Source organism: Ipomoea nil, unplaced genomic scaffold, assembly GCF_001879475.1.
Source record: "Ipomoea nil cultivar Tokyo-kokei standard unplaced genomic scaffold, Asagao_1.1 scaffold0276, whole genome shotgun sequence".
NCBI classification, from domain to species: Eukaryota; Viridiplantae; Streptophyta; class Magnoliopsida; order Solanales; family Convolvulaceae; genus Ipomoea; species Ipomoea nil.
Genome location: NW_017616704.1, coordinates 3,112,702 through 3,133,249, shown reverse-complemented (window position 1 = coordinate 3,133,249; position 20,548 = coordinate 3,112,702). Strand labels below are relative to the sequence as shown.

Below are 20,548 nucleotides of genomic sequence, written 5' to 3'. Positions count from 1 at the left end.
TCTCATCTAGCCATCCCCATCCGATCTTCAGTCCTTCACTCCTTCAGTCCTTCTCATCTAATCTTCTTCCATAATCTCCTTCTCCGGTGAATCTCTGATTCTCTGAACTCTGAGTCTGAGAGTCTGAACTCCCCTTCGACTCCTTCGAGGCTTCGAGTCTTTGACAGATCGATGGGAATCTTGTGGAAGTGTCTGTGGCTCTGTGCAAACTGGAAAGACGGCAAGAAGGAAGAAGCCGGACGGCAGTGAAAGTTTGACGCCTTGAAGCCCTAGATCTCAGAGGGAACCTTTGAGAAAATAAGTAAAATGTAACTCTGCCATTTTTTTCTTATTTTCCCGTTGCATGTTTGTGAGTTTGTCGGTTCTGTTCTAGTTCTATGATGTTGCATGCACCCTAATTTGTAACTGAACCCTAATTTTTAGCGCTTTCCTCATACGTGATGAATTTGTGCGTATTCTGATATGTGTTTGTAAGTTTATGGTTAAAGGACCCTTAAATTTGTTGCATGAACCTTAAATTTGTTATTTCAAAATGTATGGTGGTGGTGGAAGTGTGGAACTGTGGAAGCCTACTGAAATTGTAATTGATATTATGAATTTATGATGTCCATGTTGAATGCTAAATTGCTAATAGTTTACTTTTGGAAATTGGAATGAATGTTGTTGAATACTTGAATTGTTGATGGGTTGATGGTTGACTGTGGAAGTGTTAAGCCCTAATTTGTGGGCATTTCCATAAAATGATGAGTTCATGATTCATGATTCATGACTCCTGATTATGGAATGAATTTGTTAATGTGTTATATGTAATTATGTATGTCAGTACTCAGTACTGAGTGTTTACTGTTAAGCCCTAATTTGTGGTCATTTCCATAAAATGATGAGTTCATGAATCATGAATCCTGATTATGGAATACATATCAGTGTGACAGTGTATGGCCTTAAGTCAGTTATGTGTGCTTGTGTGAAATGTGAATCCAATTTGCTCATCCCTAAATCTTTATAGATGGAGAGCAATCAAAATATAAGTGGAAGTGGAACTGGACCTCTTCCATCTTCAACAGTGGATGAACAAGGAGTACAAACCCCAGGCATTGAGACAAGTGCTCAACAGCCTATGGCCACTCCTAAAGTTCCTTCTGTTAAGAAGAGGAAGGAATTAGAGTCTAGATCCATAGTGTGGGAGCACTTTGAAAAGATCAAAGATCCTGAAACTAAAATAGTGATTAAAAGTAAATGCCTTTACTGTGCAAAAGAGTATTTTTGTGAAACTAAAAAACATGGCACATCATCATTAAGAAATCATATGGCCAGTTGTCTTAAAAATCCTCATTCAAAGGATACAAGGCAGTCTCTACTCACATTCAACACTATGTCCACTTCTGAGGGTGGAACAGAGGCTCCTGGGGGTGTTTTGGGGACATGGGTATTTAATCAAGATGCCATTAGGAGGGCCCTTTGTGAGATGATAATCATAGATGAGCTCCCTTTTAGGTTTGTAGAGGGCCAGGGGTTCAAGAGGTTTATTCTGGTTGCTTGTCCTAGGTGGACCATTTCTAGGGACATCTACCAAATTTTTCTTGATGAGAGGCTAAACCTTAAGAAGTTGTTTAGAGTGGGAACTCAAAGGGTTAGTCTAACAACTGATACATGGACTTCTGTCCAGAGAATCAATTATATGTGCATTACTGCACATTTTTTAGATGACCAGTGGAAGCTTCATAAAAAAATTATATCCTTTGTCCCAGTTTCTTCTCATAAGGGGGAGTACATTGCAAAAGCCCTAGAGAGTTGTTTATTAGAGTGGGGAATTAAGAATGTGTTTACTGTAACATTGGATAATGCTTCCTCTAATGACACAGCTATGGGGTTTTTTAAGAGTAAACTGTTATCTTGGGGTTCTTCTTCTGTTAAGGTTCAGTACATGCACATGAGGTGCATAGCCCATATCCTCAATTTAGTGGTCCAAGATGGGTTGAAGTTTGCAGATGAGTCAGTCAAGAGGGTGAGGGGTGCAGTGAGATGGGTTAGGAACTCACCAGCTAGGCTGACAAAGTTCAGAGAGTTTGCTGAACTGTTTGGTGTGGAAGCTAAATCAGCTTTGCATCTTGATGTCCCTACAAGGTGGAACAGCACCTACATTATGCTCAACACTGCAGTTCAATATCAAGTAGTGTTTGATGCATATGAGAGAAATGACCCCTCTTATTCTGCTGACTTGGAGAGTGCTCCTACCTTCTTGGATTGGTGTTCTGTGGAAAGCTTAGTGAAGCTGTTGAAAGCATTTTATGATATGACAGTGAGGATCTCTGGTTCACTTTATGTCACATCCAACACATTCTTCTCTGAGATCTCTGATCTTAGTTGCATGCTTGAAGCTATGGTGAACTCTGATCATGGGACTGAAAAGGTATTCTCATTTATCTTTAAATTTGTTTGCTTTATTATTTTTTGTAATTGTTGTAATTCTGTAAACTAATAACTTTTTTTTTCTGTTTTAGGCAATGGGGACACAAATGAGGAACAAGTTTGACAAATATTGGGGGGATCCAGAAAAAATGAACTCTATCATTTTTTTTGCCAATATTCTGGACCCCAGAGATAAGGAGGAGTACATGCCTCATCAGTTTGCCCAGTTGTATGGAGAAGAGAAAGGCATAGCTTGTTTTACCGAGGTCCAATCTGCAATGGCTGCTTTATATGATGACTATGCAGCTGCATACTCTCTCAGTTCTACCCAGACTGCATCCTCTACTCAAGCAGTCCAGTCTGAGGCTAACCAGGCTACTACTTGTAAAGTTGGTAGACCTCAGTCATCTTTGAAGAGCCAACTTAAAAAAAAAAAAAAAAAAAAAAAAAAAAAAAAAAAAAAGATTGGAAAGTAGTGGAAGCAGTAAGCAAACTGAGCTGCAAGTATACTTAAGTGAAAGTCTTGTGGAGGATGATGAATCTGTTGCTTTTGATGTGTTAAAGTGGTGGAAGAGCCATAGTGAGAGATTTCCTATTCTCTCCAAAATGGCTAGAGATGTGCTTGCAGTTCCTATCTCCACAGTTGCTTCTGAGAGCTGTTTTAGTACATCCGTTTAGGAGTTCATTGACTCCTAAAATAGTGGAAGCACTAATATGTACTCAAGATTGGTTGAAGGCACCTAATTAGCCAATCCAAGTTGAGGAGAACCTAGAGGAGGTTGAAAGATTTGAGAAAGGTAAGACTTATCACTTTCTTAGTTACTTTTTTTATTCTTTATTAAGTTTATTTCCTTTTCACTTTCTTTCTTACTTATTCTGTTTTTCACTTTTGCAGAATTGCCGACTGGAGCTTCATCTACTATACCATCAATGTTGCCTACATTCATTGTAATGTTTTTAATATCTATTTACAATGTGTTCATTTCTTTAATTAGTTTGATATTCTGTTATGTACTTATGTTGTTGCAAGTGGTGTTTAGCCTCTAAGTGGCTTGGCAACTTTCTGTTATTGATTTGTTGCTGCCATTAGATGAGTTGAGCCCAATTTTGCCCATTTCTCTACAGTCTGGAATTCTGGTATAACTCTTCCTTGCTCTGTTTTCAGTTTGAATGTGTTTGTTTTATTTGGTGGCTATATGAAGCTTCCACTTTTGTCTGAATAAATGGAATGGAGTTGGTATGTTGCCAATGTGCTAATATAACACATTCAGAGCAATGTGCCCACATTCTTACTTGATATGGAAAATTGCACTCTGAGCCACTTAGCCTAGTGAATAATTGCTTAGTATTGTTAGTCTAAATGTCTAATTGTCTGTTTTCTAAACTCTAAACACTAATATCGTTTTAAGTTTGAATACTAGCAGGAAGAAGAATAGATTATCTAGTTTAGTGTTGATTTTGCCGACTATTCATAGTCTGATTTTGTTGAATTGCTGAAGAAGAACTGAAGAGTGAATGGCACAAAGAGTACAGGTGCTAATAGCTGACTGAATGACTCAAGTCTATGACTTACTGCTTAAGTGCTTAACAACTTAAGTGCTTAATGTATTTTGTTCAAGTTAAACACTTAAGTCTTAAGCATGATTTTTTGTATAATCATTGAAAATCTGTAATTATTAACTTACTTTGAAACTTTTATAGTTGTATGCTTGTATGTTTTGCTATACTATGGTAATGAAACTTAGTAAGCCTTTAATTTATTGCTATTATGACTTATTTATCTATTTTAGAATTTTTTTATATTAATTTATTATATCCGATTATCATCCGAAATCCGACAACGGATAACCGAAATCCGAACCTACGATATCCGATAGGATCTGTCCATAAAAATAAACGGATAGGGGGGTAAAAATGAAATCTGAAATCCGGTCGGATGGACGGATTGGAAATCCGATCCATCCGTATCCGACCGATGCTCAGGCCTGCTATTAATCATGTATTATATATGTTATAAGAGAACGACATATAAATTAATTTGAGCCTATTTAGGTTATTTAAGGCATTATGGATTCGCTTTAAATTTTAGACTCATTTAATTTGGACTTATATTTGAGCTTATTTGATTTATTTAACGCATTAAGGACTTGCTTTAAATTATAAGCTCATTTGGATCAATTGTGGTTGGAGATTATATCCACTAATAATTTATATATATGTTTATAAATGAATTGTTAGCATAAAGCGAGTGTTTTAATCGCCAAAGCGGCCCACTCAAGGTAATAACTAAATAATCATTTATGTTTATGTTTACAACATATATATAAATTAAGGTTTGCTCACATAAATGATTTATTAGCATAAGGCGAGTGTGTCAGTCGCCAAAACGGCTCCACTCATGGCAATAGCTAAATAATCATTTATGTTTATGTTTACAACATAAATTGATGTTTATTCACATAAATAAATTATTAACATAAGGCGAATGCGTTAGTCATCAAAGTGGCTCACTCAAGGAAATAGCTAAATAATTATTTATGTTTACGAAAGTTTATCGTACACATGTATTTTGCATCATTGAATGACACTAAGGCTCCGTTTGGAAAGCAGTAAAATGACTTCTGGAAAATGAGTCATTTTCCAGAAAACATTTTTCTTTCCGGTGTTTAGCTACACAACGGAAAATCGCCTTTTTTGTGTTTGGTTCATTTTCCAGAAAATGAGCTGGAAAATGTGTGTAGTGTATATATATACTATGTACACAGCTCATTTTCCAGTGTGTCCCGTGTCTCCCAAAACGATGTCGTTTTGGTAAGTTATGTAGGGAGTTGACGTGATTATGTGTATTTGTTTATACAATTATGTGTATTTGTTTATACACACTACAAGAAAAATCGCGAATCGCGACGGAAAATCGCGACGGACTATATTCCATCGCCATTTAGCGACCGAAATTGCGACCGAATACATTCCGTTGCGAAATGGCGACGGAATAGGCGACGGAATTTAATTCTGTCGCGAATCTTGGCGCAAAGATAAAATAAAGCCCGTGAAATATTGGCGGCAAATTTTCACGACCGAATTTGCGATGGAAGTAATTTACGTCGTCTATGTTGCGACGGAAAAGGCGACCGATTTGTGTTCCGTCGCGAAATGGCGACGAAATTTGCGACCGACTTGATTCCGTCCTTAAATGAATTAATTTTTAGATTATGGACTAAATATGGCGACAAAAATTGCGACCACTTAGATTCCGTCGCAAAATAGTTTTATTAAATTTTATTTTTCTTTTACTTAAAAGCTGGCGTTTTGAGTATGAAATTAAAATTAAAATAAAATAAAAGTTTGTAACCCTAAGTGCGTGCAAACATCTCTCAGAATTAGAACACTCCATCTCGCTGAACTCCTCCATGCTGACCATCGCAGAACACCATCGTCGTGCAGCCCTCCTCCTCCGTAGCCTCCTCCTCCGTAGCCGTGCAGCCTCCTCCTCCATTAATTTGTGACTGGTATTTCTCTAGCTTTTTTTTTTTTCAGTTCAAATTACATTGCGAGAATGTTTTCTGGTTTTCTGATTTCTGATGGAAAATTAAAACTGTAATTTTTAATTTCTGTACTTGGATATTTTGTTTTGTTTGGAATCTGAATGACTGAGTTGTTTAAAAGTTCCCTTGTATACCAGTACGTTTTTATGCCCTATCGAGGAAAGAAAACGTGAAATGTAGTGTAACACCCCGTGTTACGGCCTTCAATCCTGGATTAATTATTTAATTAATCCCGTTAATAATAATTAAATATGATTTAATTGAGTTAGGTTTCCCTTTAACTAATTAATAAAGTCCACCATGAACCGTGGACCCTTGCCTAAATAAGAGTTTTAAGCCTATTAGGAATAAAGGAAGTAGGCCTTTTACTATTCAGATTATGATTAGGATTCTCTTTAATTAATTAATATAGTCCACTATGGACCATGGACCCTTATCACTAAAACAAGTCCTTAGTCCTATAAGGAATAGAATTAGTAAACCCATACCATTCAGGCCCTAATTAGGAGTCTTAAATATATAAATAGGGATATAGGAGGCACCTAGATCTTTCACCACAATAATCTCTTACCACACAAGAAGTTCCAAGAATTCCCTTAGGAGAAATCAAGAAAGAAGGAAGCTTAAAGAAAGACCCTTCATAGCCAAGGAATTAATTAAGGCTAAGAGGTAACCCATGTCTCAACAAAACCTATTTTCATAGTTATGATTCCCTTCTTAGGATTTCCCCTTATTCTTGTGTATTGATGATTCATTATATTGTTCTTGACGATTGGTGTTATGATTCCATGGGCGATCTTGATAAACTTGTTGATGAAAAGGGATTCTTGATGATTGTGTGATTCTTGATGGAACCTAGTTTCTTGATGATTATGTGCCATTCTTGATTGTTATTGATGTTTAAAGAGGAATCGTGTTCTTGTTAAATTGGATGCGTCTAGGGCCCTAGGCTGTACCGTGAAATTCGTATGGTGTTATTCTTGATGTATTGGGTGGGAATTCGCATGTTCGGGTATTAATTATGTTTAGAAAAGCATGATAGGATATGTGCCGTATGTTCCTGCTTCTGATCCATTAATTGTCTACGTGTTGTTATCAATTGCGTTTGAAAGTGTCTAAGCATGGTTTCGGGTTCCACTAAGGTTCCCGGGGCGTTTATTTTGATAAAGAGTTAGTGGGGGGTAGGTGGGGGTAGGGGACCCGCCACCTACCCGCGGCCAACTTTGAAGTCGCCGGCAGCGGGCAGCCGGCGGGCAGGCGACTGCCCGCTGCCCGGAATCAAGACGCCGGCGGGTGACTCCTCACCCACCGGCTACCCGCTGATTTTACCCCACCTTGGGATTCCGGCTTCCCCGTTTGATGTTCCCCCGACCCCCGTGGTGTCCCAACGGAATCCGTCTATCGTGCCTATGTCTAGTTGATGTTCGGGTACCATTCGTAGGTTGAATAAGTCTTATATATTGCATGCTAGTTGAATTGGTATCTCGTTGACCTAGGTGAAAGAAGTATGAACCCCTTAGGATTATTCTTAGTGTGTGAATGATCACGCATAGGTTTCGTTATACGATTTCTTCCCCTTCCCAATGTGTCAATGTGGGTTGCATGTGTTTGCTATGTGTTATGTGTGCATGATACCCCAATTCGGTTGCGATCGAATTGGTTATTCCTGAGCTGTGGTTCAGAAGCTGGCTGCGGTCAGATTTACACTCTCGAGCTGCGATCCACCGTTTGGTTGCGATCAAACATTTTACATGAGCTGCGGTTCATATTCCTGGCTGCGGTCAGATGACTACGCTTGGGCTGCGGTCCACTGTTTGGTTGTGATCAAACATTATGATGAGCTGCGGTTCATCGGTCGGTTGCGATCGACCCCTCCGTGTTGCGATACGGGGCAGGGTGCTGCGGGGCCGTGTCAGAGCTATATGCGCTGACCCTCATGTATGGGCATGCGATTGGTCCTGTGGCGCCATCAAAGTGTGCTATGTGATGAGATATGGATGGTTTGATGTTATCAATACTATGAAATCGTGACCATAGGATACATGCTAGTAAATCGTATATGCTTGGTTATGACTATTGACTGTGCTTACCTGTCGAGTCTGTTCCCTATGCTTGTGAATCGTATGACTATTGACTGTGTTTATCCCTATCTGTCGAGTCCATTCCCTGTTTTAAAAGCTAGAGTCTCTTAGGATATATCTTCATGCTTCGAAATGGTCTTTCTTATATCTATGTATATATCTATATGTACTGTATTTCAACGCGTTGGAGTGGGTTACCAGCATCTCTCGCTGAACAGATATATTTGGCTTTCAGGCACTGAGGAGTAGACACTGGAGCACGCTAGAGTCTTGGAGCGTAGAAGTAGATAGTTTCCCTTTCGGCCTGCGTGCCATGCTTATGCATTTACATTATTGAGGATATTAGTTAGTTAGCCTGTGCACCTGAGTTCCCTAGCTCAGGTGTGGCATAGCACCCCGTACTCTTTATGTTATATCTTGGGATTTAATGAGAATTTACCTTTATTATATAAGTCTTAAGAGTTGAAAAATTTCGGGGTGTTACATGTAGTTCTAAGATGCACTATAGAATGAATACTACTTATTCAATAGTACAATACAGTATATCAGGTGGCTCCAAGTGATGAAATAAGTTCTGCAAATAAGTTCTCCAGTATATCAGGCTTGCCTTCTGACTTGAAGAATTAAAAGAAAATTTTCTGTTGTGGCTCTGAGAGTAAATAAAGCTTCTTTTGTGAATGGACAAATTTCAATGAATTACATTACCAGAGAAGGCTCTTTATTAACAACAGCCATAGCAATAGTGATACAGGAATTTTGACGATTGTGTAAAAGTTACTGATATCATATGATGGAAATAGAAAGTGATTTAGCCTTTTTGTGTAGGGTGATTAGAGAAAGGGAATGTGGAGGGAGTTACCCACTAACTTGTATTTATATTAGTTAATGTATATGCAAATGACAAAACTGTGTAAATTAAAACTGTGCTTGTGCTTGTAATTGTGCTTGTGTAAATTAAAACTGTGTAAATTCTCCAATAATTCTTGTTCTTGTGCTTAAAACTGTGTAAGAGGTGATGTTTATCTTTCCTGTTAACTAAATTAAAAGCATGCTAATGATGTCTGCAGGATCCTAATTAATCCTTAATCCTTTAGATGTAAGTAGTGGGGCTCCTAAGGCTGAGATGTGACTTGGCTAAAAAGCCGTTTTGTATGCTCATATCTGTCTTAAAAAAAAGCATTAATTACTTAAGGCTTAAATAGTTCACTGTATATATGTATGACAATATTATTGCATTACATTGCAGTATGAGTACAGAATATATACATACTATTCCATGCTATTGAAGCCAGTCATCGATAGACTGACTGCCAGAAACATAGGGATCTCCATAGAAGAAATCAGGAACCACAACATAATATCCATTAGCTGCAACTTTGTCAGCTATCTTCCTTCATATATTACAGCATAGTAAGTCTGATGAAAACCAAATATCCACTTTGCTTTTTATTGCATTGACATATGGTGTTTTAATGCTTTTCTTTACAATATTATTCGGTCCATGGGGTCTAACTGGTAATAGTAATATTTTTGAGGACTTCTTTTGGTCATTTGATCTTAATTAGTAGCATATTCAACCTGGCAACTGATGAATTTATTGATGTGGAATTCAGCTTTTACGGGGGCAAGGAATGCAAAAATTATAACTGCATCAAATACATATGTTCAGGTTCATTTTTTTTTTGTTATTAAGTAAATCTCTCTTACATTCCTTCTGTCATTTTCATCATAATAGTGTCAAGTATTTCTACAGTTTGCAAGTGTATGGGACTGCAGTCTTTAGCAGCAAGTCAGCTGTATGGTAATCTTTTCCCCATTGAGTAGGGGGTACTTGTTATTTTTATCATTTTCATTTTTAATTTGTTGTATCTAAAAAGGGTTTTTAAATTTATTTGTTTGTTTTTTGTTCTGATTTTTTTTTTAAATTTTACTTTTTGTGTTGTGATGTTAGCTTATTGGGTTCTATTTATCTTTTGGATTTATTTTGCTGGCTGTGAAGTGTGAATTGAAGAGCCTTTGTAACAAGTGCCCCCTATTTATACAGAATGGGATGGGTATATTAAGTTTCTTGCTTGTGTAAATTGTAATTGCACATTCTGTCAAATTTCTTGTGTAATATTGAAAAGAAAATATTGAATGATAAATCCTCTTAGGTTGCAACTGAGGTTCTGTTTAACATACTTAACTTATAAGCTAGGTACAATTATGTGTATTTATTTATACAATTATGTACATTTTTTATACAATTATGTACATTTTTTATACAATTATGTACATTTTTTATACAATTATGTACATCCGAAACAGAAAATTTATGTGTATTATGTTAAGAGTTTATGTGTATTATGTTAAAAGTTTATGTAGATTATGTATTATGTTAGATTATGTATGTTGGTTTTTGGGTTTTCGGGCCCAAGGAGGTCCAACACAACCTTTGGTTGGTGGATTCACCTTTCTCAAAAGTGATCGCAAAGATGGATAATCAAATATCTAGGAAGTGTGTGTGGCTATTCTGGGCATGGACTCGCCTCCCCTTTTACAAGTGTGGAGGGGCCTTTATATAGTAGGCTCCTCCCCAGCCGAATTGAAGTACATTAAACATCGCCTTCAAGGCTAATTACACTATAAGACCGTTCGTTCGCCGTTACTGAGTCGGCCAACGGCTCTTTAACGGCCCGCTTGATCGAGTCCTCTTGAATGCCGCATTGAGTGCTCCCTCAACGACTCTTAGCCCGACTTGAATGCTTCTTACTGGCTCCTGGGACGAGTCTCCCTTCGCACTTGGGCCTGGGCCGACTCCTGGACTCGGCCCAGGCCATCATCGGGCTTCTTCCCTTATCTCCTATTTTGGGATCCTTCTCTCTTGGGCCCTTCTTTTTTGGGCCATTCTTCTTGGGCCGGGGTCCTCACCCCAATCAACTAATCCCTCACTTTCTCATACCCGGGCCGCTAATCCGGGTTTGGGAAAGTAGTAATTGTCCCTTCTCTCCTTCATCGGATCCCGTCTTTAGAGAGACCTCATAACGTCCGGATTCTCTGCTATCTTCCCGGATTCAACGGAGCCGTTTGGATTCTCCCCGCTCCATATGGATCCTTTAAATAGCCTCTTGCCTTCTACGTCTCTTCTCACTTGATCAACCATGGGTCGCTCGCCTTTGAAGGGAAAGCGGATCGACTTTGGGTCTCCTCGACGCCCTCTACCTTCCAAGAGGACTCGACCCGAGAGAGAGAATAAGAAGAAGGCTCCTCGCCCGTCTTCTCAGAGATCTCCCTTCGGTGCTACTTCCTCTGTTCAACAGCCGCCGACCCCGATTCGCACGGAGAATGTTCCGACTTCACTCAATCCGCCGCCTCCGAGTACTGCATGGGTGACTGCTCAGGATGGGTCCTTTGTGGAGGTGGCTGTCCCCGAACAGTTGACCTTTCGTATGACCTTCTCCATTCCGCTTGATGACCTGGATGGACCGGCTACGGGCCTAATGAATGACGCCGACTTCGCTCGATATCTGGAGATGTATCTGGATGACAAAGAGCCGGTGGTGCCACCAATCATGCCAGCTTTCTGGGATACCTTCTGTCCGTCTCCCACTAGACCATCGAGGGAGGCGTTCTTTGGAAGCGGCTCTTCTTCTCCCGGCGAGTGACGGCCTTGGTCAAGATTTATCTCCGTATTTCCGGGGGGGACTACATAAGAGCATTTCTTCTTTACTTGTGATGTAATAAGCTCTTTATTTTGTGTATTCCCCTTCTTTATTAATAAAATTACGTTCCCACCTTGGGGGACTTTGCTTCTTAATTCTTTTTTGGCACCCATTCTACTCTCCCGGCTGATGGGTCCGGGAGTCGGCCACGCTGTCAGGCCCTTTTCAGTTTGACGCCTGCAAATATTCCCCGTATCCTGGGTGAATCTGCCTTTTTCAGTTCAACGTGCGAATCTCACTCTTATCGAGCGGATTTGATGGAACTATCCCCTGTCTCCCGTCCAATCCGGCCTGATCACGGTAGTTTACTATCAGCTCCGTGATTTCCGCCTAGATACTCGCCCTCCTGAGGCTATATAAAGGTCCCCTAAGCTGGTGATTTATACCACTTCTGTTCACAGATCTTTGATCATGATCTACAGAGTCGACGATCGTCGCTTCTCCGTTCGCAACAAGGAGCATGCTCGCCTGGAAGAGCTAAGGCAGAAAAGGCTGGCCAACGGTGGACATCTGGTGGGCGACTCAAGCTCTGATCCTATCGTGGTGTCCCCAGATATGCTGGATCTGGCCTCCGTGGAGCCGGCTGACGACAAGGTGGAACCAGTGGCGGATGATCCGGGCCTGGAGGAGGAAGAGGTGTGGGAGGTTTCTCCTCTTTTTGGCGTATCCATGTCTCCGAGTGCCTTGGAGAGGCCCTTGCAGATGATTGACGACGGGAAGCCAGCCGTGTATCTGGATGAGGTGCCGGAGCCTGAGCCGAGTCCTCCACCTTTCCGCCCTCAGTACTTCTTGGAGGGTCCTCCACCTGCTCAGCCGTTGGAGGAGGGAGCCAAGCCGTGATCCGTCTTTTCCTTCGCGTCTCGTATTTGGCCGAGTCTTAGGCCCCTTTTGTACTCTGTATCTGGCCGAGTCTTAGGCCTCTTTGTACTCTGTACTTGTCCCTTGTTCCAAGCCTTTTTGATGTTTTTTTTTTTAATAAACTGTTTGTCCTTTTGTCTGCTCATGGCATTTTTTCCTTATCTCTGTATTATTCATTGGTCAGCTCCTTATTCTCCCCTGTCGACGCCTCTCGTGTTTAGGAGTCGCCCAACCCAATCGTCCGACTCCTAGGCTTGAATCTTTTTGCAAACGTTGCCTGTGCCAACCAAGCTAAAACGGGCCGGGTTCTGTTGGGCCCCTTCTGGAAGCTTCGTGTCCACACCCGGTGGGCCCAGAGGCCAAGGCCTACGATGGGTCTCCGGCTAGCAGGCCGAGTCACTGCAACCCAGTTCTAGCCTAGGGTAGACACGCCGTTTGCAAGCTGTCCCTAGGCCTGGACCGTCGTTCCGCTTTCCCAGGCATTAAATGCGGCGTCCTTTCACCTCTTGTCACCCTTCTCTTCCCCAACGAGAGGGTGACACGTGGCCTCCCTTTGGGATTCTCACTCCCTTTAAATACCCGTCTTCTTCCCTCTTCTTTCACTTTCTCCAAATTTCTCTGGAAAAAAAAAAAGAACTCAGCGCAAGCCTTTGCCCTCTTCCTCCGTCTAGCACTTCTCAGGTTGGTAATGTCTTCCTCCTCTGACTCTTCTTCTTCTTCTTCCCGTCGCTTGACGGGGAACCCTGCATCGACTTCTACGTCTTCCTCTTCTTCTTCCAGTCCTCGCCGTATGGAGATTCCGCCTGGTCTCTCACCGGCGTCTTCTTCCCAACCGACCCCCTCTTCTTCGGGGGCGGTGACTCCTCTGAGTCCGGCGCCTCTCACGATGGTGGCGGCTCTTCCTGACGGTGCCGGACGGCCGCGAGGCAAGTTCGACTCCATCGTCCGGCTGGAGGGGCGCCCGTCGCAAATCTCGGCGGCGGACCTAGAAATGGCCCGCTACCTTCTTGGGCCTTCTGCCCTCGTCTTTTCCCCAGAAAGCCGGCATATTTATGACTCGCCGGAGGGCTGTGTGGGTATTCACTTGCACTCGGTTGCTTTTGGCTTCCGGGTGCCTCCGTGTCCGTTTCTCTCTTTTTTCTTCCGTCATTATAACCTCGTTCCGGGCCAGTTGGTACCCAACTCTCACCGCCTTCTCACCTGCTTCATCAACCTCTGCCATTGGTGGCTTTGTGAGCCGGATCTAGACCTTTTCCGGTATTTGTTCACCGTGAATAAGGTCGGCTCACATTCGCCGGGCTTTGTCCAAGTTGCCGCCCGTCCTGGGCGACAACTCTTCGAGGGTCTTTCCGACTCTATTAAGGACTGGAAACCCTATTATTTTTTCGTTCGTCCTTCTTTCTCTTCTTTCGCTTTTCCGACCCTGTGGTCGGCCGCTCTGTTCAAGCCTTGCTCTCGGCGCGCCGTCTTCACCCAAGATGCGATCCAGGGTGGCGAGTTCTTGAGGAGCTTTGGGCCGTACTCTGTCAAGTACTGGTCTCGTGTCCGACCCATGGCAAAACGAGGCTTGCTGCCAGACGGCGCGGCCACCTTAGGTAGTTCTCCCATGTCCTTCTCTTCTTTTTCTTTCTTTGCCCGACTGCTAACACTAATCTCTTCCTTTGCAGGTCCTTACGACTCCGACTCTACCAGCTCCGACGAAGCCGAGACTCCCACTCCCGAGATGGCTGACAGAGCTGAGAAGATGAGGCGCCGGCAATCTCAACGCGCCTCGGGCGCCGCCACTGCCTCGTCATCCCTCCCTTCTCCGTCTTCAAGGTCGACTCCTCCACCGCCACGTACCGTGGTGGACCTGACGCCGTCGCCCGTTGTTTCGCCTTCCCGAGTGCCGCCTCCTCCTCCGTCCGAGAGCCCAAGCTCTAAGTGGCCAGTCGAGCAATCGGATGCGCCGGCTCCAAAGAAGATCCGGTTGGGCATCGAGTTGGACGAGGACGCCCAAATCTGGCAGGGCAGCTCTTCCGTCCGTTCCTGGGCTGACCACGTTCTTCTGCCTAAGGAAGTGGAGATGACCGGCGCAATGCCGGACGAGTACATCCTCGAGGCCTCGCTTCGCCAATCGTACCGCGTAAGTGTTTTTGACTCATTGTCCTTTTTGTCCTTTTATTCTTCTTTATCTGACCTCCCCTGTCCTTGTAGAACCTCACCTTCCAGATGGAGATGAGCAGGCGACTGAGGGGTTACAAGACGGGGCTCCAGTCTCTTTCCACTCGTCTGCGCCAAACAGAGGAGGCTCGCCTGGAAGAGCAGGCTAAGCATGCCAAGTCGGTGGAGGTGCATACCTCCGAGCTGTTGAGGGTCACTCGTCAGTGGGAGGAGGAGCGGGACAAGGTTGCGACCATTGCTGCGACTTCGGTGGAGGATTACAAGAAGTCGGCGGCCTTCGAGGCGGACGTGAAGGCGGCGGTGGCAGCCCGGCAGAAGGAGATCGCCCAGGAGTGGCTGGCGACGCCGGAAGGAGATGACTATCTCCTTGACTTGGGCGAGCGCGACTATCGCCTAGGCTTCCGCGAGGCTCAGATAGAGACCTATGCCGCCCTGCTGGCCCGAGATTCCGCCTTCACTCCCGAGAGCTGGGGCCTTAAGCCAGTGCTGGACCTCCTACCGGCGACTGCCGAGCCCACATTGACTGCAGATCCGGCAGCTCTCCCTGTGGCGGAGCCTTCAGAGCTTACAGAGCCGCCTACTCAGGCGGAAGACTCCTCACTCGTCCTTCGAGCTGGACCATCGGCGGAAGCTCGAGTCGAGGAAGTTGATGTCGACATCCCTTCCCCCGTAGTTTAGGGCTTTCCATTCGGTAGCCTTCTTTTGTATGGGCTGGCCCCCCTTCTCAGGCCTTTTTATTAATGAAATCTTCCTTTTCTCCTTTCGACTGCTTCTATTTCTTTTCTGCTTTTGGGTTCCCAAGAAATAACTTAAGGCCTTGAGCTCTTCCGCTTTATTGGACTTCCGTGATCAAGGATCTTTTTTCCCATCTATTCTCGCCGAGTCCCTCAGTCGAGACGACTCTTTAAACTTTTTCTTTTCCCTTGGAAACGATTTGGGGTCAGTGCCCCGTTGTTTCTCTATATATTCGCCGAGTCCCTCAGTCGAGGCGACTCCTTTTGGCTTTTTCTCGGAAACGACTAAGGGTCTGGGCCCTTGTTTCCTATCTTTTCTCGCCGAGTCCCTCAGTCGAGGCGACTCCTTAGGCTTTTTCTTTTCTTAGAAACGGTTTAGGGTCAGTGCCCCGTTGTTTCTTTATATACTCGCCGAGTCCCTCAGTCGAGGCGACTCCTTTTGGCTTTTTCTCAGAAATGACTAAGGGTCTGGGCCCTTGTTTCCTATCTTTTCTCGCCGAGTCCCTCAGTCGAGGCGACTCCTTAGGCTTTTTCTTTTCTTAGAAACGGTTTAGGGTCAGTGCCCCGTTGTTTCTTTATATATTCGTCGAGTCCCTCAGTCGAGGCGACTCCTTAGGCTTTTTCTTTTCTTAGAAACGGTTTAGGGTCAGTGCCTCGTTGTTTCTTTATATACTCGCCGAGTCCTTCAGTCGAGGCGACTCCTTTTGGCTTTTTCTCGGAAACGACTAAGGGTCTAGGCCCTTGTTTCCTATCTTTTCTCGCTGAGTCCCTCAGTCGAGGCGAATCCTTAGGCTTTTTCTTTTCTTAGAAACGGTTTAGGGTCAGTGCCCGTTGTTTCTTTATATACTCGCCGAGTCCCTCAGTCGAGGCGACTCCTTTTGGCTTTTTCTCGGAAACGACTAAGGGTCTGGGCCCTTGTTTCCTATCTTTTCTCGCCGAGTCCCTCAGTCGAGGCGACTCCTTAGGGTTTTTTCTTTTCTTAGAAATGGTTTAGGGCCAGTGCCCCGTTGTTTCTTTATATACTCGCCGAGTCCCTCAGTCGAGGCGACTCCTTTTGACTTTTTCTCGGAAACCACTAAGGGTCTGGGCCCTTATTATATTATTTTTATTATAAAATATATCTGATATATATATATATATGAATTGTCGATCTTTACCGCTACTAATGAATCATTAATAGATTCCTAATCCTCTCTTTATACTTATATATATAGACATATGAATTCCTAATGTATTTTACCCTAGTTATATAATTGTTGTACATCCTATTTCTCCATTATCTTTCTCAGCCGCCGCTTGGTTTCATTGCACCGCCGAACCACCACCGATCCTCTCTTTTCTTCTTTCTTCTACATCTTTGTCTCTGTATCCAGTACGTTTCTTTTTGTAGAGATAAAAATAAATTCTTTTTGGTTATACATTTGAATATATTGTACATCATCCCTAGCCTCCTTCGAAGCTTATCTCTATTGGCCACTGAGTTGATGTCATAAAGCATGGATGAAGAGGTGTTGATGATGATTCGGCAGTGAGGTAATAATATAATAATGATGATAGGTATATTAATAATAAGGAATAAGGGTCAAATAAGGCATCGAACTGCACACGATACAACAATTTGGCCACTGAACTTAAAAAACCAACAATTAGGTCCTTAAACTAATCAATTTCAAATAATTCTTCCAATTTGAAGGTTTCAAACAAGTCAACAGGTCATTCTTCAAAATTAATTATTTTTTAAAATTTAAATTTTAAAAATGAATTATTTAAATAAAAAAAATAAAAATAAAAAATAAAAAACTGGTTCCGGCCCGGCTGAATTCCAGTTTTTTTTTTAAATTTAATTTAAAAATAATTAATCTTTAAAATTTATTTTTTAAAAAAATAATTAATTTGGGAGATGACCTGACTTGTTGGAAACCTTCAAATTGGCAGAATTGTTTGAAATTGATTAGTTTAGGGACCTAATTGTTGGTTTTTTAGGTTCAGTGACCTAATCGTTTTATCGTGTGCAGTTCGATGGCCTATTTGACCCTTATTCCTAATAATAATAAGATGATGATTATAGTTCATGGTTGGATGAGTTGTTGGTTTATTGTTAATGATGCTATTCTGACTTAATGATGGTTAAGCTTATGATTTGTTGATGATTAAGGATGGTGTTATAAATCAGTGATGATGAAAATGATTTTAGAATGGTGATGAAGTACGCTGTTCATGTTAATAGATTTCTCATGGATAATGATATAATTAATTGATAATGATGGATTAGAGTGGATGGTGATTCCGCAACGTTAGTATAATAAATGAAAAAAAATTCTATTAATAATTGTAGTAGATTTGTTTGATTCACAGATTATCTATCATGATTGGGATGCTATTATGTGTTCATAGGAATTTGACTTCTGAGGTAAGACTTCATGTTCATCAAAATTACTTTTCTCGAAAATATTATATGTTGAGTGAATGTGAATATGATATCTATGACTATATATACTAAAGCTATTTGTTCCAAAAATCTATTTATGTGAATTATGTGTTGTATGGTATGAGTTATAATGTTCATGTGATCACAAGTGCATTGTAATAATGTGTGGGGTGATTCTCGAGCTATCGAGAATGGGCTTCGACGTGTCGAGTCCTGTGTGTGTGAAAACTTGGCTTGGCAAATTTTTGGTGTGATGTGTTGTTAAAATTGTGTTACCACTGGATTATGTACTATAATTATATTTTGGACAAATCATGTGGAGAAATTATATTTTGAAGGAAATTGTATATTTTGGAGAAAAGTATATCTTGTAAAAAGGGAGAATTTATTTTTTGAGAAAATTATTTATCTGTGGAGAAATAATGAAATTTTGAGCAAATAATGTATAGTGTGGTGTTCAGTAAATGTGATACTGTTCACTTGGACTAATTACTACTCGTTGGACTTGGAATCCCATGAGGGTGTATCACTTAGGTTATGATCCAGTTTCCAAATTGTTTAAGTGGTAGTAGGTAGAAAACCTGACTACTTGGATCATATACTACCCAGTGGCTTGGAATCCCCTGGGGGTGTGCACATTGGTTTTAGTCCAGATTCTATGTGGATTTCGATGAGGTTTGTTAATTCTCCACTTATAAATATTAATTCTCTATGCAAGGAAAAGTATAACTCCACATGTATTTTGAAAAAGTATAAAATTATATGAGTCTTTTAAAAAAAATAAAATCCAAGCCATTATTTTACGGGGTGAAGTGAAACTTACTTAGCTTATGCTAATTTTTGTCTACACCCTATTTTGTTGCAAATTATTTTTACAGGTGAACATGGATAAAGGGATTCAAGATGAATTCAAGTTGAGAAGGAATTAAGAATAGACCTATTGGAGATTTATTATTTGAGAAGCTTTATGGTTGTATAGTATTATCCTTTCATGTATTATAGAAGTTGGATTTGGGTTGAGTTTATTTGATGTTGTAAATCTTAGCCTTAGCGTTTGGGTATAGGGAAATACGTGAGCGTGGCGGTAACACCCATTTTCTTTTTGTTAGTTAATGCTTCCGCTATGATTTTAGTTAAGTTTCAATTGATAAAGGAGAAAATTTAGTAATGAAAAATGGGGGTGTTACAAGTGGCTTGTGGCTCGGCCTCGACCCACTTTGTGATGTAATCGATAGCTACTACACAAAATTTCAAGCTTCCCGGGGCGACTGGTAGTGGTCCTAACAAGTCGATTCCCCATTTAGCAAAAGGGATGGCTGTGGTGACCGGCGTCTAGAAGGTGGCCGGCCGAGTGTCCTTCCGGGCGAAGGCTTGGCAAATGTTACACTTAGCTATCCATTCCATGCAATCTCTCATCATGGTCGGCCAATAATACCCCTGGACGACTAGCTTTCGGGCGAGCGTGTGGGCCCCCAGATGGGCGGCGCAAATCCCTCGGTGCGCCTCATCCATTATCCTCTCGGCTTCGGGCCGGAGTAGGCATTTCAAGAGGGGCTCCCTGAACGACCGCTTGTATATTTGTCCGTCGACGATCTGGAATGAAGGGGCTTTCCGTCGAATCCTTGCAGCGACTCCTTGGTCCTCTGGCAACTCGCCCGTTTCCTTAAACCGCCGGATGTCTTCTATCCAGAACATCTCGGGGTTTTTCTCTCGATCCCACTCCTCGATATTTACCTGTTGGACCTCCAGTGGTATCTCCTCTATGCTCGGACGACTTAATTCTTCCCTTTGACAAATCTTGGCGTGGTGATCCGGTATTCCTTCTAAGGCGATTTTCGATAATATGTCGGTCTCGATGTTGTCCACCCGGGAGATATGCTCTATTTCGTATGTTCCGAATTCCTTCAGCATTTCTATCGCCTTCTCCTTGTACTGGGTCATTCGTGCGTTATTAGCTTCGCAGGTTCCGGAAATCTGTCCCACCACTAACCGGGAGTCAGTTTTGATCCGCAGTCGTTCTACTCCCAAAGCCTTGGCGAGTCGAAGGCCGCCCAACACAGCCTCATACTCGGCTTCGTTATTAGACGTCGGGAACAAATAGCTCAGGCGTAGTAGAGTCGGAACCCCTCTAGAGTAACTAACATGATTCCGCCTCCACAGTGTTGTCGACTCGCCGCTCCATCCGCGTGCATCTCCCACCACTCACCTGAATGGTCTTCCGTGGTGTACTCTTTCTCTTCTTCCCCTGCTGTGCATTCGACCAGGAAATCGGCCAGGGCTTGCCCTTTTATGGACGGTCGCGGTTGACACTCGATCCTATACTAGGTTAGTTCCACGGCCCATTTTACCAGTCGTCCTGACGACGCTGGGTTCCGCAGTACGCTCCCCAGCGGCTGGTCGGTCAGTACCCGGACGGTATGGGCTTGGAAGTAGGGTGCTAACTTGCGTACAGTGATTACCAGTGCATAGACAATCTTCTCTAAGGCTGTGTACCGTGTCTCGGCGGCCTTTAAGGAGCGGCTTACGTAGTATACCGGGTGCTGGGCACATTCTTCTTCCCGGACCAGTACCGAGCTCACCGCCTTGGGGGAGGCGGCCAGGAACAAAAACAAAGGCTCACCCTCCCGTG

At 42.5% G+C, this 20,548-nt stretch overlaps 1 protein-coding gene across 1 annotated transcript; it reads left to right on the top strand.

The window, feature by feature from the left end:
• Positions 1 to 1,006: 1,006 nt before the first annotated feature.
• LOC109155662 (zinc finger BED domain-containing protein RICESLEEPER 2-like) lies at positions 1,007 to 3,632 on the top strand. Its single transcript, XM_019303285.1, has 5 exons — positions 1,007 to 2,410; positions 2,502 to 2,798; positions 2,974 to 3,073; positions 3,305 to 3,362; positions 3,575 to 3,632. The coding sequence occupies exons 1-5, from the start codon at positions 1,007 to 1,009 to the stop codon at positions 3,630 to 3,632; spliced, it is 1,917 nt and encodes a 638-aa protein (XP_019158830.1).
• The last annotated feature ends 16,916 nt before the right edge of the window (positions 3,633 to 20,548 follow it).